This window comes from Corvus hawaiiensis, chromosome 7, assembly GCF_020740725.1.
Source record: "Corvus hawaiiensis isolate bCorHaw1 chromosome 7, bCorHaw1.pri.cur, whole genome shotgun sequence".
Taxonomy (NCBI): Eukaryota; Metazoa; Chordata; class Aves; order Passeriformes; family Corvidae; genus Corvus; species Corvus hawaiiensis.
Window position 1 is genome coordinate 17,172,394 of NC_063219.1, and position 27,510 is coordinate 17,199,903.

General features: G+C 42.6%; 1 protein-coding gene across 12 annotated transcripts in view; it reads left to right on the plus strand.

Moving 5' to 3' along the window:
* Positions 1-27,510, plus strand: part of TTN (titin) — a 245,176-nt gene that overhangs the window by 51,175 nt on the left and 166,491 nt on the right. For 10 of the 12 annotated variants that reach the window (XM_048308553.1, XM_048308560.1, XM_048308555.1 and 7 more), the window contains exons 44-55: positions 4,252-4,530; positions 5,593-6,156; positions 14,146-14,427; positions 15,007-15,285; positions 15,390-15,671; positions 16,174-16,452; positions 16,578-16,865; positions 17,072-17,350; positions 17,450-17,728; positions 17,830-18,108; positions 18,210-18,497; positions 18,630-18,917. In XM_048308553.1, the coding sequence (XP_048164510.1) occupies positions 4,252-4,530; positions 5,593-6,156; positions 14,146-14,427; positions 15,007-15,285; positions 15,390-15,671; positions 16,174-16,452; positions 16,578-16,865; positions 17,072-17,350; positions 17,450-17,728; positions 17,830-18,108; positions 18,210-18,497; positions 18,630-18,917 (3,666 nt within the window). Of the gene's footprint in view, positions 1-4,251; positions 4,531-5,592; positions 6,157-6,621; positions 6,904-7,017; positions 7,297-7,662; positions 7,942-8,033; positions 8,313-8,434; positions 8,723-8,840; positions 9,120-9,219; positions 9,502-9,611; positions 9,891-10,000; positions 10,280-10,373; positions 10,653-10,770; positions 11,059-11,158; positions 11,438-11,597; positions 11,880-12,000; positions 12,280-12,421; positions 12,701-12,794; positions 13,074-13,176; positions 13,465-13,657; positions 13,937-14,145; positions 14,428-15,006; positions 15,286-15,389; positions 15,672-16,173; positions 16,453-16,577; positions 16,866-17,071; positions 17,351-17,449; positions 17,729-17,829; positions 18,109-18,209; positions 18,498-18,629; positions 18,918-19,807; positions 20,090-20,805; positions 21,085-21,193; positions 21,476-21,623; positions 21,903-22,026; positions 22,315-22,541; positions 22,821-22,920; positions 23,200-23,277; positions 23,557-23,698; positions 23,987-24,147; positions 24,436-27,144; positions 27,427-27,510 lie in introns of all 12 variants that reach the window. The other 2 variants (XM_048308565.1, XM_048308562.1) reach the window with 2 other exon arrangements.

The window sequence follows — 27,510 nt, forward strand, 5'->3', positions numbered from 1 at the left end:
ATCTTTCCAGCATCAAATACTGTGGGTCTTGACTGAGCAAACTTGACTCAGTGAGGACAACAGTATTTGATTTCCAATGGTTTTCCTTGCATCATGCTTTTCTGTGAATTGTTCCATTCCTGGAATTTCCAGATTTCACTGATGTTTCTATTGTCAAACATCTGCAGAGAATGGCATGTTCTTGACCTCTGCTTCCTCTCATTTTCAAACTACTATTTGTCCAATGCATATATCTATAATTTCACAACGGCAAGAAAAAGAAAAATCTTAAAAGTGTTCTGTTTTCTTTTTCTCTGATGTTGTAGGAGTTTTAATAAGCCACATCTTGGCAGGGAGGAGTTCAAAAGCAGAGATCTAAATCAATTATATTAAATCAAGGGTTTAGACTTGTGATGCTCATAATAATTATGCCATAAACTTAAGGGTCTAATGACAAAATCAGGACAAAGCTGGTAAGGTAGAGGTAATCTTTTGGTGTTCTAGACAAAAGATAGAGTTTAAAGACATGAACTATGCATCAGAAGAAAGGTTACTGTGCTGAAAAGATTGTGGGTTTATTGGTTGGTTTGGGGTTTTTTTTCCAATCCTAATTGTGGCATTCTGCTTTTTTTGTTGGTGTTTTGAATTAAATCAGGGTCTTAGCACTATTCTGCTGTACTTGCTTGTGTAGGTGTACATACAAATATGTATGGCACATAACATTTTAATTATATCTGTGAAATGCATCAATGTTGCTTGATTGTTACTTGCACAGTGCACCCTGGAGGGATATGCCTAACCCATACTGTGATGTCAGGTTTAAAGACACACCCATCCTGATCAAGATAGGAAATTCTTAAGTAACCTGACAACACAGCATGTCTTACTCATTTTGGCAGGTGTGACAGTAAGGGGACAACACAGACCTGTTCATTGCTGGCTGCTCCATAGTATTGAGAAAGCCTCCAGCTGTAGAAAAATAGTTGCCCTAACGCTGTATATTGCTATCTATGAGTATTCTCATAAATATTCTAGTAAAACTAAACAATTTTTTTCCATACAGACATCGCTAGGTTTCTTATTCCCTCTTCTGAGGAAGGAAGAAATGAAGGCTACAGCAGAGGCCTTCAGTTGCCTGATAGAGAGAAAACACTTGAATTTGAGCCTGCAAAACCAGTTTATTTCAGCGAAGCAAAGATGAAAATGGAGGAAGAGGGCAAAGCCCCTGTCTTCCTCAAACAGGTCGCAAATGTTGAAGTCTGGCAGGGAGATGTAGCTAGGCTCTCTGTTACTGTTACTGGCAGCCCCATACCCAAAATCCAGTGGTTTTTCAACAGTATGAAGCTAACCTCATCCGTGAACTCTAAGTTAGTATTTGCTGGCAGTGACCACAGCCTCATCCTCCCATATGCAGGTGTGCAGGATGAGGGTGAGTACACTTGCGTGGCCAGCAGTGTGCACGGTGAGACCACCTGCAGCACCCAGCTCCACGTGCACCAGAGGAAGCCAGGATTCCCTTGCTTTGCCAGGGAGCTGGACAGCGTGCAGTGTGCACCGGGCTTCACAGCAGTCTTTGAGTACACAGTGGTGGGGAAGCCATGCCCTGACGTGCTGTGGTTCAAGGGGAGCGAGCAGCTCTTCTCTGATGCACGTCATTCCATTGCTCACTACCCTGATGGCTCGGGCTCTCTGACAGTGTGGGACTGCAGGGAGGAGGACACTGGGCTCTACACATGCAGGGCTGTGAGTGCCCTGGGCAATGCCACGTGCTCTGCTGAGCTCTTTGTGCTGCTCGAGGAGCATGCTGTGTGGAGGCAGAGCCCGGCCTTGCAGCACTCTGCAGTGGCAGAGGACCAAAGCCCCCTTTTCTACGAGGAGGCTGGTGAGTTTCCTGCAATCGAAGGAGCACTCAGTCTTCAGCCCATGAGGGAGCCTTCAACCCTCCTTCAGCTCCAGATGAGCCAGGCAGTGTACATGCTGCCCAGGGAGGACATCTTGCCTGGTCTGCCACCAACCTGTCTGGCAGCACAGAGTGTTGAAGAGGTACTCACACAGGTGTTGACAACACAAGAGAGCAGCAGGCTTCTGGCAGAGTCTCTGCAAGCCTTCCCTGTTGGCCCCCAGAGCATGGTGCCCACAGCAGTGATGGACCTGCCGGGCTGCCTTGGGACTGTAGCTGCACAGATACTCATGCCCAAAGAGAAAATCATCCCCAAGGCAGCAGAGCAACTGGCTGCTCTGAAGACAGAAGCTTCCCAAACCCTTCTACAGCTGTCAAGCACCACTGAGAGCCATGCCATGGATGGTGACCAAATCCAGGTCCTTGAGAGCTTTCAGATAGCTCAAGGTGAGCTGATGGCTGAATCCAGATTTCTCTCTGAATTGGCCTTCACTGGGGGTCAAGCTGTCCCCCTGGAGAACATTTCTTTCCTGGAAACAGCAAAGGAAGATTTTGCTGCGATACACGAGGGACAGGCTGTGAGATTTCCCTTGCTTCTGGAAGGAAACCAGTCCATGGAGAAGGAGCATGTTGATCTTTCCAAGCCACTCAAGCAGTGGCAGAAGGCAGAGAGACAATCCCATGAAACAATGTCCTCTCACCAGCTCCAGCCAAGCCAAGTCCTCAGCAAAGACCGTGAGCTCACTGCTCTGGTTCCCAAGAGCTGCAACTTAGACATAAAGTCTCAAATCAGAAATGCAGTGAAAGCGGCGGTGGTAAGTGAGAAAAATCTCTCATTTTCAGAATGGTTGGCTGATAAGGAAAATGTTGAAGTAAAGGCAATAAACATCACCAAGGAGAATACACATACCTTGTGCACCTATGTTGTGACCACAGGAGGATGCAGTCCCATAGAAATCCAAGTGTCCTTGGGAGAAGTCAACATTCAGACAGCTGTCCAGAAAACAGTCTTGAAGGAGGCTTTCTCTTTCCTTCTTTGTGAACATAAATACCTCCTGACTGGTGAAAAATCCAAAGCATTGCCATTCTATGCCAGTCCACTTCTCTCAGGAAAATCCTGTGATGAAATCTCTGAGCTGGAGCCCCAGCAGGCTGAGACGACTATGGAGGCAGAAATACCACTGGAGCAACCTTTGTCTGCACAAGTAATCATCACTGTGACCGAGCATGGTCACATCAAGGATGTAGGTGCAGCTGAACCTACTGCTGATGTGGCCTCTGCAGATCTTCTTATTGAGACACCCACAGAAATACTGAAAAGAAAGGAGAAAAGGGAAGAAAAGTGTGAGGAAGAAAGCAGAGAGGGTCTGAAAACTAGTGCTGGAAAGCTAGAGGATGAGCTGGGCAAAGAAAGTTATCCCATCATACACAGCAAACTGGTTGACACTGTTGTGGAGGAAGAGGAGAGTGTCAGGCTGGTGTCTGTCATAACAAATGTCACAGAGGTGAACTGGTACTTTGAGGGTAAACTGGTCTCTTCAGGCAACAAATTCTAGTGTTTGCAAGATCAGGATACGTACACACTAGTAATAAGCAAAGTGTGCGGGGAGATTCACCAAGGAGAGTACACCTGTGAGGCGCTGAATCAAGGTGCAAAAAGAGCAACAGCAGCAAAACTCACAGTTGTTAAAAGAGGTTGGATTATGGGGATAAAGTAATCTTCATAATGCACTGCTCTACTAACGAACCTCCCCTACTATGTGTATCTTTGAATAGAGATACAATATTAATACCATCATGCCACTAATCAGAGGGCCCCCTTTCTCTCTGGATTGGTAGTCTCCATTTACCACATTGCAAGGCCTCTCACTTCCATTACCCAAGTCTTTGGTCAGGAACTTCATTGTTTCATTGCACTAGCATGGTCAGGACAAAGCTGTATTTCAATCCCAACCATTTCTCCTATTGTTGCCTGAGAAGTGGACCTGCTCTTCCCATTTTGCTCACTGCTGCACCCTCTCTCACTCCTTAGAGTCATTGCACATATTCACCACAATTTCTCGTTCACACCATAATTTCTCACAACTCCAGGATATTTTACTATATTTTTATATCCTATTGCTATTGTGCATTGCTATTTCACTTTGTTTTTCCAGTATCACCACTGTTTCCTGATGTCATTATGCACTGTAAGACTGTCTGTCCACTGAGTCTGGTACTGCTTTCATTTCTTACAGATATTTTTTCTTTTACAGTCACTTTATGTGAATTGCAAATATGTCACCTTTTCTTTTTTTTTTCAGTCAGTCAATCACATAATTTCAGAATGTCAGCAGGCAGGGTTTTGAGTTACTCTCTGCTTCTAATTTCAGTTGCACCAATCCTGAGAAGAAGGCTTGAACCCCTGGAAGTGGCTGTAAATCATGTGGCCAAGTTTACCTGTGAGGTAGAGATGGCTCCCAGTGTCAAGTTCCAGTGGTACAAAGCCGGACGAGAGATATATGATGGGGACAAATACTCCATTCGCACCTCCAACTACCTCTCCACACTGGAGATCCCGAGGCCTCAAGTTGTTGACTGTGGAGAATATAGCTGTAAGGCTTCCAACCAGCATGGCAGTGTAAGCTCTACAGCTGTTTTAACAGTAACTGGTAAGCACAGACTTTCAAGCACTTCCCCTTTTCCATAAAATATCTTGGTGTATTGTAATGCTTTCACTGCTATACTTGCACATGTTTATGGTAGGGCTCTTGGTTGGCATTATAATACATAATCCATGCCTAATTTTGGCAGGCACAAACATAGAAAAAGAATAACTTTTGTGAATGCTGCTTTTAGGTGCTTTCTTTATGAAGGAAAGGGAATCAGCATGAAAAGTTTCAGAGGGAAAGAAAGAAGGGGGAAAGAGCAGGAAGAAGCAGCATGGGATTGCTTTGTGAATACGTTCTTGAAGAAGGTTTATTTAACTTTCAGACAACAAGAAACACTTCTAAATCTGATTTCTTGGTGTAACAGTCACTGTGCAATTATCCTAGCACCCTAAATTTATCCTGCAACTATACTGTCGATGCAGGTTATGCAGCTCTGCATACCTGAACATCTTTGTGCTGTGGCCAAAGGGGAACTCTGTGACTAGGGAAATAGATCTTAAAAAAACACAAGAATGTTTAAAGGCTTTCAATTTGCAAACTTTTTGTCTATTGAGAGCTATACAGTGGGGTTTTTTCTTAAAAGAAAAAACAAACAAAAAACCACCATCTTCCGGGTGTTTCTTGTATGATTACTTTTTTTACTCTGATTTTTCTCTTTGTGGGACGAGTCCTTATGTGGTCTTTGCTAAGTGCTAGGTGCTAGAGACTAGAAAAAAAATGCATGAACAGTGAAATGCATGCAAGCTTGCCCATCTTGAGAGAACAGTGCGCAAACGTGTCAGTCTTGGGGAAGGAAGTTCTGGCTTTTGGTTTATTTTCCTTTAGTTTGTACATTGCTCCAGAGATTCACAACACCTTCAAGCTCTGGAGCAACACTTAGACTGAAGAAGTACAAAACCAAAAGCCAAAATTTATCATCTTTAACACCTCTTATCTCCTTTACTGCTGTTTTCTTTTGCTTAAGAGTGTCCAGTGACAAGCTGGCCTCTCTTGCTCTCTGTCCCTGGCAAATGTGGCTCTGCTCCTCACCTCTTGGTAACATTGAACCCCTTTGTTTTGCAGAGGCATTTCCACCAACGTTTCTTACCAGACCTGAATCTATCACTACTTTTGTTGGCAAAAGTGCCAAGTTCCTGTGTACTGTTTCGGGCACTCCAGTCATCGACGTCACCTGGCAGAAAGATGGAACAACTATTTCACCTTCAGACCACCATAAGATCTCCAAAGTGGAAAATAAACATGTTTTAGAAATTTCCCGTCTTAACACTAGTGACAGAGGGGCTTACACTTGCAAAGCTTCCAACAAGTTTGGAGCTGATATTTGCCAGGCTGAAATGGTCATTATAGACAAGCCCCACTTCATTAAAAATTTGCAGTCAGTACAGTCAGCAGTTAACAAAAAAATACGCCTTGAATGTCAGGTAGATGAAGACAGGAAAGTAACTGTAGGGTGGACAAAGGACGGAAACAAAATCCCTCCAGGCAAAGATTATAAGATTTACTTTGAAGACAAAATAGCCTCGCTTGAGATTCCTCTGGCTAAGGTCAAGGATTCAGGCCACTATATGTGCACTGCTTCAAATGAGGCAGGAAGCAGCTCCTCTTCTGCCAGCGTCACAGTCAGAGGTAAGATAGCTCTATGCCCCCTTTACCTGTCATCTTCTTGGGTTCCCCATTTCTTCTTTCACAGGCAAAAGACTTCTTTGGGCTGAAATTACTCTGTGAATTCTTCTCAGACCTGCCACCTGGTTCTTTCCCCTTAAAGTCTTTTTCCCTGTTGCCTGACAGTGCACTGTGTGTTACTTCAATATTTCTTTCACCAGAGAAAATCAAGAATTGCTCCTGCATGCAGGGGAGAGATGGATGAAGAGGGCAAGCAAAACCACAGAAGCTGTAGCTCAGCAAAGATTATGCTGATCTCTTGTGAAGTTGTATTTTGTTCTTGCTCTGGGAAGCAATCTTTCAAAGCTTTGTATTTCAGCTTTCTTTCCTTTCTCCCTTTTCCTTTTCCCTTTCTTTCCCCTTTCCTCTTCCCCTTCTTCCCCTTTTTACCATCTCTTCCCCTCTCTTCCCTTTTCTTCCCATTTTCAGAGCCACCATCCTTTGTGAAGAAGGTCGATCCATCTTATTTACTGACGCCAGGTGACTCTGCACGCCTTCAATGCAAAATCAAAGGGTCTCCTGAAATCCAGGTTACTTGGTTCAAGAACAATAAGGAAATACATGAAAGTAACACACACAGGATGTCCTTTGTCAATTCTGTGGCTGTGTTAGATATTTTGGAAATGAAAGTTGATGACACTGGGACCTACTCATGTGAAGCTGTCAACGAGGTTGGAAGTGACAGCTGCACCACCGAAGTGGTTGTCAAAGGTCTGTCCTTCTTGTTGCTGCCAGTCACATTCTTCAGAAAAACCTTCCTTTTTTTTTTTTTTTTTTTTTTTTTTTTTTGCATGGTTGACTAATTCTTTCTTACTGCTTTTGTAGAGCCGCCATCTTTCATCCGAACACTTGAACCTGCAGAGCTAGTGAAGGGAACAAACCCCATTCTTCAGTGTGAGGTTGCTGGCACTGGACCCTTTGAGATTAGCTGGTACAAAGACAAGAAGCAGATTCGCAGTAGTAAAAAATACAGGTTGACCTCTCAGAAGGCTGTTATTTCTTTGGAGGTGTCCTCATTTAATAGTGCAGATGTCGGTGAATACGAGTGTGTGATAGCTAATGAAGTCGGGAAATGCATGTGCAGTGCCACATACATCTTGAAAGGTCAGTGGGAGAGAAAACTCCACTTACTGAAGGGATTGGCAAAACCCTCTTATTTCATAAAATGTCTTTTCTTTGGATTTGTGGGAGTCTGGGGAGACTGGGGAGGGAGAATACCTTCTTCTCTTAAAATTCTTTGTGTATCTTGAGTCTTATCTGGCATCAAACCTGTGAATTTGAAGAACATTGAGATTAAAGGGCCATTAGCTCCCAGCTGGAGAATGCAGTTCTCTGACTTGCCTGCTCTTTTGCTGAATTGTGACATGCACTGCACATACTGTCTTACAAAACTGTCTTTAAGTAGCAGATTTTATGTGATGATGTAATAGTAGATGAGTATTTTTTTCTTATCTCTCTTCTTTGAATTAGAACCACCATCTTTTGTTAAGAAAATTGAAAACGTGACTGCTCTGGCTGGAGATAGTGTTACGTTACAGGCTGTGGTGAAAGGGTCAGAGCCTATTTCTGTGACATGGATGAAGGGCAAAGATATTATTAAAGATGATAAAAATATGAGAGTGACATTTGATCACGGTCTAGCAACACTACAAATTACCGGTGTCCAGCTGAGCTCTGGTGGCAAATACACCTGCGTGGCTGAGAATGATGCAGGAAGTCAGTCCTGCTTTGGTGAACTAGCAGTGAAAGGTCAGTGGAGAAGTGCTGTGATCCCTGCAATCTCCCACCTGAGAGAGCAATTTCCTTTTGTCCTTAATACCAGTTGTTTAATTCTGTTGTAGAACCCGCCAAAATAATTGAAAAAGCCGAAATGATCCAGGTTACAGCAGGAGAACCAGCTATTTTGGAGTACACTGTCACAGGCACTCCAGAGCTGAAAATCAAATGGTTCAAAGATGGAAACCCACTACCTGCCAGCAAAAAATATAGGATCAGCTTCAAAAATAACATTGCCCAGCTCAAGTTTTATGCCACTGAAATGCAGGACAGTGGTGAATACACCTTTGAGATATCCAATGATGTGGGCATCAGCTCTTGTACTACCAGCTTCACTGTGCTAGGTTGGTACTGCCTCTTTGCAAAGAGCCCTGTTTCTCTGCTCTGTACCCAACAGAGCCAGAAGCAGAACAGAATGCCTGTTTTGCTCATGTGTTCGTTTCTGTCATTTTTTCACTCTCAACAGATCGCACTCTTCCTCCCTTCTTTACTAAACCACTGAAGAATATTGACAGCATCATTAGCACCTCATGCCGCCTAGACTGCAAAATTTCAGGCTCTCTTCCAATGACTGTCTCATGGTTTAAGCAGGACACTGAGATCACTTCAAGTGCCAAGTACACATTACACTTTGCAGAAGGCTCAGCATCTTTGGAAATAAATCACCTAGATGCAAATGACGCTGGGGTCTACATTTGCAGAGCCACAAACTCTGCTGGTAGCAAAGAGAGCAGTAGCACTTTGTTTATAAAAGGTTTGGCAACTTGTTCCACTTTTCTTGGAGTTGTGCTTATCTTGTGATAATACTTTTCTTTCCCAAAATTCAAGCCCTCTCTTACTCTTGACAATTTTTTCCTTTCAATGCAATCTAGAGCCACCCAGCTTCACTGTAAAACCAGAGTCTCAAGATGTACTGCCTGCAACAACTGTACATTTCAAAAGCACCTTTAAAGGCACAACACCACTGACAGTGAAATGGTTTAAAGGTGATACTGAGCTGGTGACAGGAGGAGCCTGCTACATTATGACAGAAGCATTAGCAAGTTACTTGGAGCTTTATGCAGTCAAACCAACAGACTCTGGAAAATACACCTGCAAAGTCTCCAATGTAGCTGGTTCAGTAACATGCAGTGCAAACTTATTTGTGAAAGGTTTGCGTTCTTACTCTTATTTAAAATTCCAGCTGCTGGATTAACCCAGTGGCACTCTTTCCTGTGTTCTTTGTCATGAACGCTCTTCTTAAATCCACAGAACCTGCTGCCTTCAAGGAGAAGCTAGAGCCAACCCATCTGGTAAAGAAAGGTGGATATGCTGAGCTGACCTGTGAAGTCACTGGTACTCCTGAGATTAAAATCACATGGTTCAAGGATGATAGAGAGCTGAAAGAAAGTGACAAATACAGGATATCTTTTACAAAATCTTTGGCAAGACTCCATGTTTCAGAGGTTGATACAGAAGACAGTGGGGAATACATTTGCGAAGCCAAAAATGATGCTGGAAAAGATATCTGCAGCAGTGTTGTTACAGTCAAAGGTGTGTGTGACATCCAGCCACACAGTTTGTACCTCTAAGCTCAGTACTCAGTATCTCTCAGCTTCAAAAGTATGATTAATGCAAATTGCACTTTCCTTTTTGCACTGTAGAGTCACCTTATTTTACCAAGGAGTTTCAGTCCATGGAAGTCTTGAAGGATTCTGATGTGGTTTTGGAGTGTGAGGTGCTTGGCACGCCTCCCTTTGAAGTGTTTTGGGTGAAAGACGATAAACCGGTGCGGAGCAGTAAGAAGCACAGAATAAGTATTGAGAAATCTTTGATTAGCCTCCACGTTTTCAGGTTTGATGCTTCTGATGTTGGCGAGTATCAGTGTAGAGTTACAAACGATGTTGGGAGCTGCCTCTGCCATTCAGAGGTCACGCTGAAAGGTTAGTGCAACGTGTAGAACACCACTAGCATGCTCTTACCCTGGTGTGGTTTCTGTGCCACACTGTTACATGCCAGGCCTGTACTTACATAACCACTTTCTTCCTGCCAGAGCCTCCTCAGTTTTTGAAGAAGATAGAAAATATTAGCTCCCTTCGAGGGGGCACAGTTGTGTTTCAGGCTGCTATTAAAGGTTCCTTGCCCATCACTGTGTCCTGGTTGAAAGACAATGATGAAGTGATTGAAGACAACAATATCAAAATGACCTTTGTGAACAATGTTGCCACTCTTATGGTGAGATCTATTGAGCTGAAACATGATGGGAAATATTTCTGTCAGGCTAAAAATGAGGCAGGAATTCAGAGGTGTTCTGCTCTGCTGACTGTCAAAGGTTGGTCTTACCCTGAGGGCTTGCAATGATCTCAGACAGCTCCTTTGTGATTTTTACAGATGGCCTTAACACTCTATCTCCTTGTTTACGACAGAACCTGCTACAATTGTGGACAAGGCTGTGTCAATAGATGTGACTGAGGGAGACCCAGCAACCTTGCAGTGTAAATTTTCAGGAACAAAACCTATTACAGCCAAATGGTTCAAAGATGGCAAGGAACTGACATTGGGCCCAAAATATAAGATCAGTGTTACAGATACCGTCTCAGTCTTAAAGGTGCTTTATGCAGAAAAGAAAGATAGTGGAGAATACATTTTTGAGGTTCACAATGACGTTGGGAGCAGTAGCTGTTCTGCCAGCATTAATGTCCTAGGTGTGTATGGGGTGTCTCTTATTATTGCTTTTAGACACAAAATCTTTTCTCCTGATCTGACATCTGCCACAATCACAGCTGAATTTAATATTTTGTCTTTTTACTCTGTCTTGGATAGATCTCATTATACCACCTAAATTCACAAAAAAACTCAAGAAAATGGACAGCATTAAGGGGTCTTTTGTCCACCTGGAGTGCATAGTGTCTGGTTCGCATCCTATAAGTATCCAGTGGTATAAGGATGGCCAAGAAATAACGCCAAGTGAAAAGCACAAATACTCTTTCCATGATAATACTGCATTTCTGGAAATAAATCAACTGGAAGGCACAGACAGTGGCTCTTACACTTGCGAAGCAACAAATAAAGCAGGAAGCAACCAATGCAGCGGGTTCTTAACAGTCAAAGGTTTGCGTTCCTTCTTTGTCTTGTGTTAGGTCTCTCATTCATATTTTCGGATTTCCCCATCTCAGAATAATCCCCTTTCTTCCTTTTTTGCATGTTATAGAACCGCCATATTTTGTGGAAAAACCCCAGTCTCAAGAGGTTGTGCCCAATGCTAGGGTTCAGTTCAAAGCACTGGTGAAAGGGTCTACTCCTCTGCAGATAAAGTGGTTTAAAGACAGCCAGGAGCTCCTGTCTGGAGCCAGTCGATCTGTCTGGAAGGATGACACTTCTAGTGTTCTGGAGCTCTTCTCAGCTAGGACATCTGATTCTGGGAACTACACTTGTCAGATAAGCAATGATGTGGGGACTGCAACCTGCAAAGCAACTCTGTTTGTAAAAGGTGTGCAACCCAATCTTCTAATTTTTTGGGTTCTGATTTTTTTGTGCAATTTTGGTGGGAGGGGGAGGAAACATTTTAGCCTTTTTTTTCTTTAAATTCTGGGTTCTTTTCTTCCTACCGTGGATATTATAAAACCTCAACTTCTCTGTCCATCTTCTAGAGCCCCCCAGATTTATTCAGATGCCAACTTCTGTAGTAGCTTTGCGTGAAGGACAGTCCACCACTTTCGAGTGCCAGGTAGTAGGCACACCAGAGATCCAGATTACATGGTACCTGGATGGGAATGAAGTGACTGACCAAGCTAAGTATGGCATCTCCTTCATAGACGGTTTAGCCACTTTGAAAGTCACTCAAGCCAGAGTGGCAGATAGTGGGATTTATGTTTGTGAAGCCCACAATGATGCAGGTAGTGAGAGCTGCAGCATCGAGCTGAAAGTAAAAGGTTGGTTTTGAACGTCTTGTCATCTCTGTCACATATCTGGGGTGAGGAAGTAGGAGATACTTCTTCTCCCCTCAAAACTATTTAAGGTTACTATCTACTTTCCCCTCGTTCTTCCCTATAGAGCCTCCAACCTTTGTTCGGGAGTTGCGTCCCACCGAGGTAGTGAAGGGTTCAGAGGCCACACTAGAGTGTGAGGTGACTGGTACCCCTCCATTTGAGGTGAAGTGGCTGAAGAACAATAAGGAGATGTTCAGCAGCAAGAAATACGCCATCTCCGCCAAAGAATCAGTATTTACTCTTAATGTGACTAACTGTGATGTCTCGGATGTTGGTGAATATCAGTGTATTATATCAAATGAAGGTGGGAGCTGTTCTTGCAGCACAAGACTCAGCTTAAAAGGTCAGTCCTCTAGGAAGCATACCTCAAATATTATATGCTCCAGCTAAAATGTAGTGACTGGGATTACTTTATATGATGTCTCTTTCTCTTCTTCCATTTCCACGACTTCTCTTCTGAACAACAAACAAAACTCACACTACAGAACCACCATCCTTCATCAAGAAGCTGGAGAACGTCACTAGCATTTTGAAAGGTGATGCATTTTTTCAGTGCGTCATAGCAGGTGCTCAACCCTTGTCTGTGTCATGGATAAAAGATGAGAAAATACTAGAAGACGATGAGCACCACCACATTACCTTCAAGAACAGCGTGGCCACACTGAAACTTGCTAATGTTGACCTCAGCCACAGAGGGAGATATACCTGTCAGGCAAAGAATGAATCTGGCGTGGAGAAGTGCTTTGCTTTGCTTTTTGTACAAGGTGTGTACAAGGTGTAACCTTGATGAGTATTTGGAAAGTCAGTTCTCTATCCATGCAGCTAACTGCTATAATTTTTACACTCTTTATACCTCAGAGCCTGCACAGATCATAGAAAAGGCTAAATCACTTAAAGTCACTGAAAAAGACCCCGTGACTTTGGAGTGTACTGTGGCTGGGACACCAGAGCTTCGGATAAGATGGTACAAAGATGGCAAGCAGCTCCTGCCCAGTAGATACTACACAATGAGCTTTGAAAACAATGTGGCCAGTTTCAGGATTGAACCTGTATCAAAGGAGGATAGTGGTACATACAGTTTTAAGGTCGAAAATGACTTCGGAAGTAGCACCTGTGAAGCTGTTCTGACTGTGCTAGGTTTGTATTGCCAATCCATCAAGAAGGGAATGAAAAAATAATCTCCTCGAAAGATAAGCAAGAAGTTAACCAGTGTGTTTTTGCTATTTTTTGTGTTGGGCAGATCAATCAATTCCTCCTGTATTTATCAAAAAGCTAACCAAAAAGGATACCATTCTGGGATCTTCTATCCAAATGGAGTGCAAAGTCTCTGGGTCACTCCCCATTATTGCAAAATGGTTTAAGGATGGAAAAGAGATAACTGACAGTGCAAAATATAGAAGCCTGTGCCATGAGAACACTGTGTCACTTGAGATTGCTAATCTGGAGCTGGCAGACAGTGCAAATTATACGTGCAGTGTCTCTAATGTTGCTGGAAATGATTCTTGCAGTGCTGTCCTGACTGTGAAAGGTTTGAAACTCTTTTACTACTTCTTATCTGTGATAAATGCCAGGAAAATACCTTAGATCTTATGCTAACGTAACAGTCTTATACATCTTAATGTTAATACTGAAAACTTGGTCTCCATGCTTGCCTCACTGATTTTCTTCATTCTTAGACATTTCTTATGTAACTGAGTGTGTCTTTTTCTTAAAAACTGCAGAGCCACCAAGCTTCTTAGTAAAACCTGAAAGCCAGCAAGCCATACCAGATTCTACAGTGGAGTTTAAGGCCACACTAAAAGGAACACCACCCTTTACAATAAAGTGGTTCAAAGAAGACTTAGAACTTGTATCTGGTCCAACTTGTTTCATTGGTATTGAAGGTTCAACTGGGTTCTTAACCCTCTATTCAGTGGATTCTTCTAGGAGTGGGCACTACACTTGCCACATTTCAAATGATGTTGGCAGTGACTCTTGCACTACAACACTGATGGTAACAGGTGTGCACTCTTTCTTGTTGTGTTACGGGTTTTTTGTCTCTTTTCTTCTCTTTCCTTTTTGCCAAGCCCGCCTTGCTGATCTTTGATACACTGCCAAGTGAATTCCCTACCCTGTGTTTGCAACCCACAGCTGTTTGGCTCTTTTCCCTGCTATTTTCTCTCCAGTATTAATTCAGACCTTCCTGACCCCACTTTTTTTGGTTTTTTAGAACCACCCAAGTTTGCTAAGAAGCTAGAGGCAGCAAAAGTAGTCAAGCAGGGTGACTCAGCCCGGCTCGAGTGCAAAGTAAGTGGATCTCCAGAGATGAAAGTAGTGTGGTTCAGAAATGACCATGAAATTGTTGCCAGTGAAAAATTCCGGACTTCATTCATTGACTCTGTGGCCGTGCTTGAAATGAATCATCTCAGTACTGATGAGAGTGGTGACTACATCTGTGAAGCTCACAACCCTGCCGGCAAGGCCAGCTGTAGCACCAAAGTCACAGTGAAAGGTTAGCTATTCTCTTGTTCTCTGACTGCATCCTATTTTTCCCCTGGTGTTTGTATCCCTAAGAAATATACAGGAACATGAGGTTAATTTCTTATTTCAAGACTGTCCTGTTCTCCATGTTGTGTTTGTTTCTTGATGCCCCCTCATCATCTCTGCCAGTGTCTAAACAAGAGAGATGATGTTCTTAATGCGATGAGTCCTAAGCTAGTTTTTCCCCATTTCTGTATTTTTAATATCCAAGACAGTTCATAGTAAGAATTGTTATATCAAGGAGCTGAAATATGAAGAGAAGGAACAGACACAAACCAACTAGTATCAGTGGGAGGTTACTACCAACTAAATGAGACCTGTACCCTCTCTGCTAAAGGTCACCCCTCTGTTTACCTTTTCTACAGAGCTAAGGGCTCTCTAAGAATGCTCACCATTGTGCAAACTCATTGTGCCCAGAAAATGAGGGAAGTCTTGCCTGTTCCGTAGATATTCTCAGCAGTTGCATTTTCCAGAAGCTGGTATCAGTAGACAGTTTGTCAATCAAACGGCTTCAGACTACTTTCTAACTGTTCCTTTCTTCCCTTGCTAGAACCTCCTGTCTTTAGCAGGAAGCCTTCTCCAGTAGACATTGTCAAAGGATCTGAAGTTATCCTGGAATGTGAGATTTCAGGAACACCTCCATTTGATGTTGCCTGGTTCAAAGACAGGAGACAAATCCGCAGTAGTAAGAAATACAAGGTTACAGCCAAAAACTACCATACAGGCGTGCGCATTCTTAATGTCGAAGCTGCAGATGTTGGTGAATATCAGTGCAAAGCACAGAACGATGTAGGAAGTGACACTTGTGTTTGCACTGTGAAGCTGAAAGGTAAAGTACTGGTACCTGTGTTTTCTGCAGTGCTCCCAATGGCGCTGCATTGCTCTTCTTTGCAGAAACACTGTATTTACTATAACTGCATATTTTTTCTTCAGAACCACCAAAATTCTTGACTAAAATAAACAGCATGACTGTTGTGGTTGGTGAACCAGTAGAGTTACAAGCAAGAGTGGAGGGCTCCCAGCCAATTTCTGTTCAGTGGCTTAAAGACAAAGAGGAAATTATTAGAGAAAGTGAGAACACGAAGATCACATTTACGGAAAATATTGCAACTTTACAATTTTTGCGTACAGAGACAAGCAGTGCTGGAAAATACACCTGTCAGATAAGAAATGATGCTGGAAGTCGCGAGTGTATGGCTACTTTAACCATTCTAGGTTGGTAAAAAGCACAAATTCATGGAATTTTCTTTTTAAAGTTAGAAACTCGGCTGCTTAGTGTCAGCTGTATACTTTGCTTGTGCCTCTGAGTTCAAAACAATCAAAATAGAGAATCCTTCTCTTCCCAGCAAGCAGCAGTCAGGTTCCGTATTTCCAGTTGTCCAGCAATAGGGTTGAAAGGAACCACTCTGTGACTTTATTTCTGTCATGTCTTCTGCTCATGCCTGCTTGGAGAGGGAGTCTAAAATATTTTGTATTTTAAATTAAAATATATTTTAAAATTAAAATATTTTTATTTAATCTTGGAAAGCATCTGAAATTTGCAATTTAGGGTAACAGAAAGGATGGAAAAAACAGCTGTAAAAACCTCCACGTCCCAACAGATCGAAATTTCCTTAGTACCAAATGTGTAAACCCCATCTCATAGTGCTATAATACTTACAGCTAATATTAATCAAACCCTGTTTTAACCATATATGTTACCCATCTCTCCTTCCAGAGCCTGCAGTCATTGTAGAGAAAGCAGAGCCAATGAAAGTTACTATAGGTGATGCCTGTACTTTGGAATGCAAAGTAGGAGGCACACCACAGCTTTCCACTGGGTGGTTCAAGGATGGCAAAGAACTGACCAGCAGCCAAAAATACAGAATCACTTTCCTCAATAATGTATGTACACTTAAAATTATGGATGCAGAAAAGGAAGATGGTGGATTATACACTTTTGCAGTGCAAAACGATGTGGGGAAAAGCAGTTGTACAGCATCGGTTGATGTTTTAGGTTGGTTGGATATCTTGTCTTCTATCTTTTACAAAAGCTTTTGTTTGGCCATATTCTCTGTCCTTTCTTCCATTCCTTTCCTCATTTTCTCTCTAACCATGAATTTATTATGTTTTCTTATGCAGATCGAATCATTCCTCCTTCTTTCACAAGAAAACTAAAAGAAACCCTTGGTGTTCTGGGTTCCTCAGCACTGCTGGAATGTAAAGTGTCAGGTTCACCTCCTATTTCTGTTGCCTGGTTCCACAATGGACTTAAGCTAGTCAGTGGAGAAAAACATCAAATCTCCTTTTCAGATAACCTATGTATTTTAGAAGCTAATTCACTGAGCCACTCAGAAACTGGCACTTACACCTGCAAAGCTACCAACACAGCTGGCTCAGATGAATGCAGTGCTGTATTGATTGTACAAGGTGGGTATATGAAGATCAGGAAGACCTGTGAGCTATTCTTTTCTCTTTCTCTCTTGAAATTATCTGCAGTCTTTTGTAAATATTCTTGGGGAAAATTATTGACAGAAAAATAAAGATTTTGCTCTTTATCTTTAGTAGATGTATGGAAATACCAGACCTACGCTGTAGCAATCTGTCTTATCTATCTTTTTCTTTTGTGTATTTAGAGCCACCTTCTTTTGAGAGGACACCAGAGCCTCTGGATGTATTGCCAGGCACAAGCATCACTTTCACATGTGTTGTCAGAGGAACCCCTCCTTTTAAGGTCAACTGGTTTAGAGGGGCCAATGAACTTGTGCCAGGGGACAAATGTAATATCTACTTGGAGGAGTCTGTTGTGGAGCTTGAGTTATATGATGTAACTCCTTCCCAAAGCGGAGAGTACACTTGTCTAGTGACTAATGATGCTGGCAGGGTAAATTGTACAACACACCTTACAGTAAAAGGTTTGTAAAAGATGATGTCTCTCTATTTACCTTAAATTATTGTTTCCTTCTCTCCATTTGGCATGTTGGGCTCAACATTTGTGACTTACCTTTCATTAGAGCCAGCTGTCTTTGTGAAGAAACTGAGTGATCAGTATGTGGAGCCTGGCAAGCCCATCATCCTAGAGGGCACTTACACAGGCAGCCTGCCCATCTCTGTGACATGGAAGAAGAATGGCCACACCATCGCACAGTCTCAGAAGTGTAGCATCACCACCACAGAGAAATCCTGCATCCTGGAAATACTTGACAGCACCAAAGAAGATGCAGGAGAATACTCTTGCCATGTTGAAAATGAGGCAGGAAGAGATGTTTGTGAGGCTGTAGTCTCTACCCTAGGTGTGTGCTCCCTTTGCTTCTTTTCCTTCCCTTTTTTTCAAGTGTATGCTTTCCAAAACCTGGCACATAACAAGCCTGTCTAATTGCTTCTCTTTTTTTAGAACCTCCGTACTTTGTTACTCACTTGGAACCTCTTGAGGTGTCAGTTGGGTCTTACACAACACTGCAATGCCACGTTGCTGGAACACCAGAAATTACTGTGTCTTGGTACAAAGGCGATACAAAACTCAGGTCTACCCCTGAGTACAAAGTGTTCTTTAAAGACAATGTTGCTACACTTATTTTCAACAAAGTGGCTAGCAACGACAGTGGAGAATATATCTGCAAGGCAGAAAACAGTGTAGGAACTGCATCTACAAAGGCTCTCTTAACAGTTCAAGGTGATGATTTTGTATTAGCTTGCTAAAATTCTTTTTCTCTTGCAAAACTATGAAAAAATTGCTTTCTGAGGTATATTCATCCTTTGCTTGCTTTCTTCCAGAGCGCAAACAACCACCTTCCTTTGCAAGAAAACTAAAGGACATCGAGCACCCTGCTGGTTTACCCCTCAAGCTTATGTGTCGGCTCAATGGCTCAGAGCCCATTACTGTCACTTGGCACAAAGATGGTGTGCTGCTAAAGGATGACCACAGTGTGCACACATCCTTTGTAGATAATGTTGCAGTGCTGCAGCTGGTGCGAACTGAGATGAATCACACCGGGCAATACTCCTGCACAGCCACCAATTCTGTGGGTACTGCCACCTCAAGTGCTAGGCTCACAGTGGCAGGTGTGTTGGCTTACAAAACTTTTCCTTGGGTCACAGGCTCCTCCCCCTTATTTCATGCATGCAGTGGTACCTGTGTGTTGGATTAACTTTTTTCTGAGGTATGAATATTACATTATTTTCTTGTGTTTCTAGAACCCAAGCAAGCACCTGTCTTTGATATCAAACCAGAATCTATTGATGTGCCTTTTGGAGAAAGTGCTGACTTTGAATGTCATGTTACGGGAGCCCAGCCAATACACATAACGTGGTCCAAGGATGGTCGGGAGATCCGAACTGGAGGAAATTTCAATATTACATTCACAGCCAACACAGCTCACCTTCGCGTGCTCAGAGTGGGTAAAGGAGACTCTGGCCAATATACTTGCCAAGCTAGTAATGAAGCTGGGAAAGACTTCTGCTCAGCCCAACTCAGTGTCAAAGGTATTAAGATTAAGTCACCTTTGTTTGTGCATTTTCTTTTTCTTGGGTAAAGACATCTCTTTGTCTTTGATCTTCTACCATTTCTAGTTTAGAAATATATAGAAAGTAGCTTTCCAGACTGCAGATATAAAACATGTAATGACCTTCTCCCATCATACTGTGTAACAGCAGAAGTCTTGTGTGCCTGCAAAATCTCCAAGGAGGAAGGTCCTTGTATGAACATGTTTGTACGGAGAGTTGCACTCACGCTACTTTTTACTTTAACAGTTAAACTTCAGCCACTGTGGTAGTCACTCATAGCAATTGCTATATGGAAAATGCTGATTAGTAAGTACAGCTCTGCCTTACATTTGTTGGCCAGCACTGGTGACTCTTTTGAATTTGCTAAAGATTTCAACTGGAGTTCTGAATTGTTGATTTAATCTAGACTATGAATCACTTAATTTCTTCATGCAGAAATATACTTTAAAGATGTGTAAGCAAGTGAAACAATCCCTACCATGTTTCTGTTGCTCCCGGAGACGAAGGGCTTGTCAAATCTTTCATGTTGGCCTGGGAACCCTGTTACTTGTTACCACTCATAGATAACAGCAAAATTTCACTTGTGTGGAGCAACCGTCCTTTGTGTATTTTTCACAGCTTCAATTGTCTGATGCAGCAGGGTCCAAAGTTGGCAGCACATAGTTTTAGTTGTTGTCTTTGCCTTCTTTTCTTCATCTTGTGTATTTCCTTAAGAGGAAGCTCTGGTTGGGGATGTAACCAACTTCTGTAACAATTTTACTTTTGTGCTGTAGTACTCTTGTGCATCCCAGAACTCTTGCTTAGCATTGCAGATTTCACTTGGCAAACAGGTATGTTGTCATTCTCTGTATACTTATTCTGTTCTGCAGAACCTCCCAAGTTCATCAAGAAGCCGGAAGCTTTGCGGTTCGTGAAGCAGGGTGACACAGTTCAACTTGAATGTAAAATCAGTGGCACACCAGAGATTAGAATCGTGTGGTACAAAAATGATCAGGCACTCCAGGCAAGCGACAGGCTGCACATGTCCTTTGTAGACTCTGCAGCAACGCTGACCATCTTGGGTGCCACTGCTGAAGATGCTGGGGATTACATCTGTGAAGCCCACAACTCTGCGGGCACAGCCAGCTGCAGCACTTCAGTCACAGTGAAAGGTTAGCACATGGCTCCGCATTCCTCACCAGAACCCCTGGCTGCCAGGCCTGCTCCCAGCTGCACATCCCACTGCTGCTGCAGCAGCTGGTGGCTGCTGGGTCAGTGTCTCTCCAGCTGCTCTTGCATTTAAATGCTGCTGTGTTTAAGCAGCAGACATCAGGCAGGAAATAGTGGTGGGTGTTCAGCACAGTGCAGTCATTCCCTTGTCTCCCCATTTAAGTCAACTGCAGGCTGAACAAGGCAAGCTTTTCAGATCACAATGGAAGCATGGACTAGATGGAACACCAGCCATGGTGAGGGTGCTGGGAGTACTTTTAAGCCATCCCTCTGCCTCCTCTTTATACACAGTGATCCTGACAGGAATGAAATTTAAGACGGAAGAGGAGGCTGTGTAGCTGAGCTTCACCGACTGTAGCTTTCATGACTAGAAAGAGCAGGGTGGGAAGCTGGAATGTGACCCTAGAGTGCAGGAAGAGTGGCTTTTGGGGAAGGACACTGAGCACTGATTCCAAACAGGTGCAGAAGTACCACATTTTCTGCCCTTTGAACTCTGAGTGCTGGGATTTTTTAGAGGTGAGGCCACATATTTAAAAGCTAAATATGTGTTTACAATATAAGCGTAGGCTCCCTTCCTGAATGTGTTGCTTCCTGCTACTATCCAGAAATCCATCCAGAGAAGCATACTCACACATTATGATGTGATTCTTTTTTATAGAACCACCCATTTTTAGCAAGGTGCCAAGCCCTGTGGACACTCTTAAAGGCTCAGATGTTATCCTTCAGTGCGAGATAGCAGGGACCCCACCCTTTGAGGTGGCTTGGTTCAAGGACCGGAGGCAGGTCAGGAGCAGCAAGAAATTCAAGGTGACAGCAAAGCACTCCGTTGCCAGTCTTCATATTCTCAATCTGGAATCTCAAGACACTGGAGAATACCAATGTAAAGCTATGAATGAGGTGGGAAGCGACACTTGCACCTGCCCAGTGAAATTCAAAGGTTTGTATGCTAGAGGATCAACATCACTGCCCTCTTTTCTTGATCTCCTGGCTGTCACTCTTCCAAGCAAGCATGTATGATTAACCAGCCTCCTTGTTTTTGTCATCAGAACCTCCACGGTTTGCCAAGAAGCTGAGTGACACTGCAATCTTCATCGGGGAGCCAACAGCCCTGCAGGCAGTAGTGGAAGGATCCCCACCAATTTCTGTTGTCTGGCTCAAGGATAAGGGTGAAGTTATTAGGGAGAGTGAAAATGTTCAAATGTGGTTTATGGACAACATTGCAACTCTTGAGATTGCCAGTGCAGAGGGAACTGACGTTGGAAAGTACATCTGTCAGATCAAAAATGATGCTGGCATGCGGGAGTGCTCTGCCTTTTTACAGGTCCTAGGTGGGTATAGCCTACTCCACTAGAGGCACTGTGTCTCACAGCTTGCACAGTTGGCTCTACTAGCCTTTGCCTTCTGCTCACACCCTGCGCTCACAAGTTTGTGGGTAGATTTCCCCGTGACACACAGACCCCTCCCTTCCTATTTCAGAACCAGCAGTCATCTTAGAGAAGACCGAACCGATCACAGTAATGGCTGGCAATCCTTTTACCCTGGAGTGCAAAGTAGGAGGAACACCTGAGCTTATCACCAAGTGGTACAAAGACGGCAGAGAACTAAAGAGTGACCGCAAATACCAAATTACCTTTTTCAACAATATATCCACTTTGAAAGTCTTTTCTGCAGACAGGGGAGACAGGGGCTTGTATACTTTTGAGGTGCAAAATGAAGTAGGGGACAGCAGCTGCACTTCTTCAGTTGATGTTTCAGGTCAGCTCTATGTCTTTGTTGTTCACACTTGTCTTTAAAGAAAGTTTTTATTTTTTCCCCTTTTATTTCCATTGAAAGAAACCTCAACACTTCTCTTCCTGTTCTTCTGCCCTGTCCTACTTAGATCGCCTTGTTCCTCCTTCATTCTCAAGAAAACTAAAGGAAACAAATGGGGTGCTGGGATCCTCCGTGCTGCTGGAGTGCAAAGTGTCTGGCACAGCTCCCATATCTGTGTCCTGGTTTCAAGATGGAAATGAGATTGTTAGTGGAGAAAAATATGAAATCTCATTCTTGGATAATGTTTGTGCTTTGAAGTTGAATGCCCTGGATGTCACAGATACAGGGTCATATACATGTATGGCAGCCAACGTGGCTGGATCTGATGAATGCAGTGCCTTCTTGACTGTACAAGGTCAGTGGAAGGATACTGCCACATCTTCAACAAAATTCTTCTTCCTTCTTCTCTTTCTTTTCTCTGGTTTCCCATGGTTTCTTTTTCATGGTTTGTTTGGTTTGGTTTTTTTTCCCAGGGGTTCTTTTTTTTTTTTTTTTTTGACTCAAACGTGCTCATTTTCTTCCCCATGGAGACCTTCCTATTAATATCCTTCTCCCTCTTCCATTTCTTTGCATGATCCTTAGAACCACCTTCTTTTGTGAAGACACCTGATCCCCAGGAAGTTTTGCCTGGATCAAATGTGACATTCACCAGCTACATCAAGGGCAGTACTCCCTTCAAAGTGACCTGGTTCCGAGGCATCAGGGAGCTGGTGCCAGACAGCAACTGCTCAATCTCTCTCAATGAGTCTGTGGCACAGCTGCAGCTGTACAACGTGGAGCCAGGCCACAGTGGGGACTATGCCTGTGTGGTCACAAATGATGCTGGCAGTGCCTCATGTACAACACAGCTCTTTGTGAAAGGTGTGTTTGGGTGTGTGCATGAATGCACAGTTCTCTTCATTCACTGCCTGCAGCTCTTCCACATCTGTCCCTCTTACTATTGATTTATACCTCCCCACAGAGCCTGCAGTCTTTGTGAAGAAATTAAGTGATTTCAGTGTGGAGCAGGGGAAGTCCATTGTGCTGGAAAGCAGCTACATTGGCACCCCTCCCATCTCTGTCACCTGGAAAAGAAATGGCATGCCCATTGCTCAGTCTCAACGCTGCACTGTTACAACTACTGAAAAATCTGGCATTCTTGAAATCTTCAACAGCACAAAGAATGATGAAGGCGAATATACCTGTGAGGTGGCAAATGAGGCGGGTGGGGATGTTTGCCACAGCCTTGTATCCATCTTAGGTATTCATTACCCCTGATCCCCCTAATGCACCCCGTGTGGTGCTCTGCCTCTGCTCACCATGCTCTCTCCTTCCCCAGAACCACCCTATTTTGTCACGCACCTGGACCGTGTGGAGGTGAAGGTTGGCGAGCCCTTGACCTTAAAATGCCAGATTGGCGGTTCACCAGAAATCAAGGTGTCCTGGTACAAAGATGACACCAAGCTCAGATCAACACAGGCTTACAAAATGCACTTCAAGAACAATGTGGCAACACTGGCGTTTTCTGCTGTAGAGGATAGCAACATTGGAGAATACGTCTGCAAAGCAGAAAATAGCATCGGCTTTGCCACCTCCACAGCTTTGCTTGTTGTTAAAGGTGATGGGTCAAGACCCACTCTTTTCTGGGGTAGTTTGTAGGAACTCTTTGTTGTCTACAGAAAGGGGGTTTTATTAATTTCAAATATAAGTAATTCTAGGTTGGCTTCCTACTGATAGTGGTGATTATTATTGTTTTGCAGAACGTCAACTTCCCCCTACATTCACCAGAAAACTAAAAGATATTCAGGAGGTGGTTGGTGCCCCAGTGACATTTGACTGCCGCATAACTGGCTCAGAGCCTATCCAGGTGTCTTGGTACAAGGACGGGGTTCTCTTAAGCGACACTGATAACGTGCAATCAGCCTTCTTAAATAATGTTGCAACTTTACAGATCTTGGAAACTAGTATGGATTACTGTGGCCAGTATACTTGCTCAGCCCAAAATGCTCTGGGGACTGCCTCTTCCAGTGCCAAACTTCTCCTCACAGGTTTGTAGCTCATGCTTTAATGAAAATCTTTTGTATGTCTTTGGTCTTTTATTTCTCCACCCTTTTCCCCACTCTACCCATTGTATGGTGGCCAAGGACAATGGGCATGGCGTGATGAGGCAGGCTTCATGGTGAGCCCTGCCATGCTTTCCTCTTTGCAGAACATCTACAACCTCCCTTCTTTGACATCAAGCCGGTATCTATTGACGTGGCACTAGGGGAAAAGGCAACCTTTAAGTGCCACGTGACTGGTTCTGCTCCCATGAGGATTACTTGGACTAGAGACAACAGAGAGATTCGTCCAGGTGGAAACTACAAAATGACACTGGTGGAAAACATGGCCAGCTTGACCGTCCTAAAAGTTGGTAAAGGGGATGCTGGACTCTACACATGTACTGCCAGCAACAGTGTTGGAAAGGATGCGTGCGCAGCTCAGCTGGCTGTACAAGGTATTGCTGTGGGCTTTAGTGTTTATGAGGTTTTCTTTGCAAGGCAGACACCTGGAAATCACAGTCCTGAATGCAGATGTGTGTGACTAACAATCTTTACAAGAGGTTACTCTGAGATGTTATTTCACTTAATTATTGTTGTAATACCAAAATACTTATATTTCTTCTGCTTTGGTATAGTACATGATTTTTCTTATCAAAGGGGTTCTTTCATTGAAACATTAACTCTTACGTACTACTCTGTTGCGCCTTTGTGAATGGTTCTGTTGGACAGCAAAATCTGTCTTTCTAAAGTCTTTCTCCAGCAGTGACGGTCACTAGGTTGCCCAGGGGAGTGAAAGGAAACTGAGAGAAATTCAGTTCACTTATATGGCTTAAAAGTATTTTTACTGCATGTGCAGCTCCTGCAAATAGCTCTGCTCTTTCACAAATTGAAAACACTGAAAATTGCTCTTCTAAACAGCAAAACTGGAGGATCTGAGAGCAGATTTCGTGACAAATACCCATCCCACCCAACACTTCACCTCTCTTCATAGTGTGTGGATCTAAAAGTGAAATCTAAATTTATGAATGGCTCAAACTGTCTTAGTACAAGTGACACGTATATTAGTGCAATTTCCTCAATGTAGGTGGGAATATATTTATAGCTGTTCCAGACATTTCAATCTTACTGATTTCATAAAGGAAGAAATGTAGCATACACTGCTTGATTATGCCTGAGTTAAAAGTTCCCTGTTGCTTTAGCACTTTCTTTCCTCTTTCTTTTCCTCTCTTGCCTCTGTATGAATTTGGAGAGGAAAGAGGGGAGAAATATTTCGAGAGTAAATCCTTCTACTCTGTAAGACAAATAACACAGGAAGCTGAACTACTAGTAGCAAGATTTTGTATTAATAACTTGTCAAATATTTTATATATACCAAGTATATTCTAGCCATAAGCATTTTTCTTGGTGGAGGTAGGAAGAGTGCGTAAGACTGAATTACCTGGATTCAGTAACAAGTAGTGGTGCTGCATTATGCAGTTTGACATAAAAAAATCCACACTGAAAGATTGTAACAAGAAATCAAATCTCTTTAGAAGATCTGAAGCTTCTCTCCGCCGCAATCATAATTCTGTTTATTAACTATATAACTTCTAATAGGTTTATTTGAACAGAGTTACCATAAATGGTCTAAATGGTCTAAACTGACCTTATTTATTTTCTTACTCTTCAAATCTTTATTTGTAAAATCCTGAGGAGTCTTTCCAGTATTGTTATTTTATTTTTTGATCGTGAATTTACTGACACTCCCTTGAGTTCTTTAAAATTTGTACAGTTTCCCCAGGGCTGTAGAATTAGTGATGTTCATTGTTTTCAACCAATTTCTGTGGAACTTGAAAGGGCAATCTCTTAGGGTGCATTGATTTGCATGCGTTTAATTTGAGCATATGCTGTCTCACTTCTACGACATGCAGCCTTTTGTTTGTAGAATTAAGATATTTCTTTTAATTGACCTTGAAAATCTCACAGCTTTCTATTAACTTTCTCACTCTAGCATCTAATGTTCCCAGTCTGTAGTTTTAATAATTGCTTTATGTTCTAGAACTGCCTTACATTCTAAATACATACCTTACGAACGTGTATATCCTCATTTTTGGAAGCAGTGGAATCAGAGTGTGAGTACTCAGCAACTGCTGGTATACAGATAGATAATCAACTCTTTCTCAAAGTGAAATCCAATAGTAAATTACTATGGTTCCAAGAGTCCTGATGTTAACACATCATCATTTCTATTTTGAGAAACCCAGGAAGTTTTGTTTCTAGCAACACAGGATGTTCTGCAACTGTCCCACAGGTTGAAATAATCCACAATAAATTAGATATTCTTCCTACGCTTTACAGACAGTCACACAAAGAGGCACTTCATCCTGTTTTGCAGAGTGATTTTTTTGTTGCGCCCACATTACCACCTCCTGGTTTTATTAGTTATATCTTTGATCTATGAGCATTCCGTCTTGTGATTCTAATCATCCAGATGGTACTTTTGATGAAAAGTATCAAACCTCCACTTTCCTTTCCTCTCCTTATGGAACAAAATGTAACCACCTGTTTTACTTTTCAGTCACAGGACATTTAACACCAATGTCTGTAATACCAGCCATCTCATAATTCTCCTCAGCATGATTATTTCTAAAGTCTTTTGTTTGCTACCTAAGATCCTTAACTTTTATTCCTTATGTGCAACTTTATGTTCAGTTTTGCATTAAATGTGTGAGGAGTGATAATGCAAATGCATTTATTGACTATATTAATTATTAATCACAGTATGTAGAGCAGTAGCTATAATACTCAACACGAATGCTTTTAATAACATTTCTTGGCTGAACAGTCGTAGTCTTGCATTTTCATCAAGCATTTTGATGATTCATGTATAACAAGAGGATATTTTGTAAAGAAAACCACATGTCAACTAATCTGTAGTGAATATACAAGGAGAGGTACAGTGGATCAATAAAGTAAGGAGAAACTCATTGAAATGCATGTAGAAAACTTGTTTGCTTCTTAATTTGGATTTTGGACCAATTTAAAATCATCTAAAAAAATTTCATAATTGCAAAATCAGAATTTTTGCTTGAGTCCCTAAGGTTTACAGTTTCAGTTATGTGTCTCCCTGCTTATTCAAACAATTAGTGCAGTTTAAAGCATCATCTCCCATTTTGGCTTTCCAGAACCACCAAGGTTTATTAAGAAACTAGACTCCTCAAAACTTGTGAAACAGCACGATTCCACAACGTATGAATGCAAAATAGGTGGATCTCCAGAAATTAAAGTCACCTGGTACAAAGGAGAAACTGAAATCCATCCCAGTGAAAAATACAGAATGTCCTTTATGGATTCAGTGGCAGTCATTGAAATGCACAATCTCAGTGTTGAAGACAGCGGTGACTACACTTGCGAAGCTCAGAATCCAGCGGGTAGCGCAAGCACCAGTACTACACTGAGAGTAAAAGGTCAGAATCTCAGCTCTTTTCTTCTGTAAAGCTCCTTTCTAACTGTAAAGTCTTCCTTTGGGAAAAACTCTTAAATCCCACTTT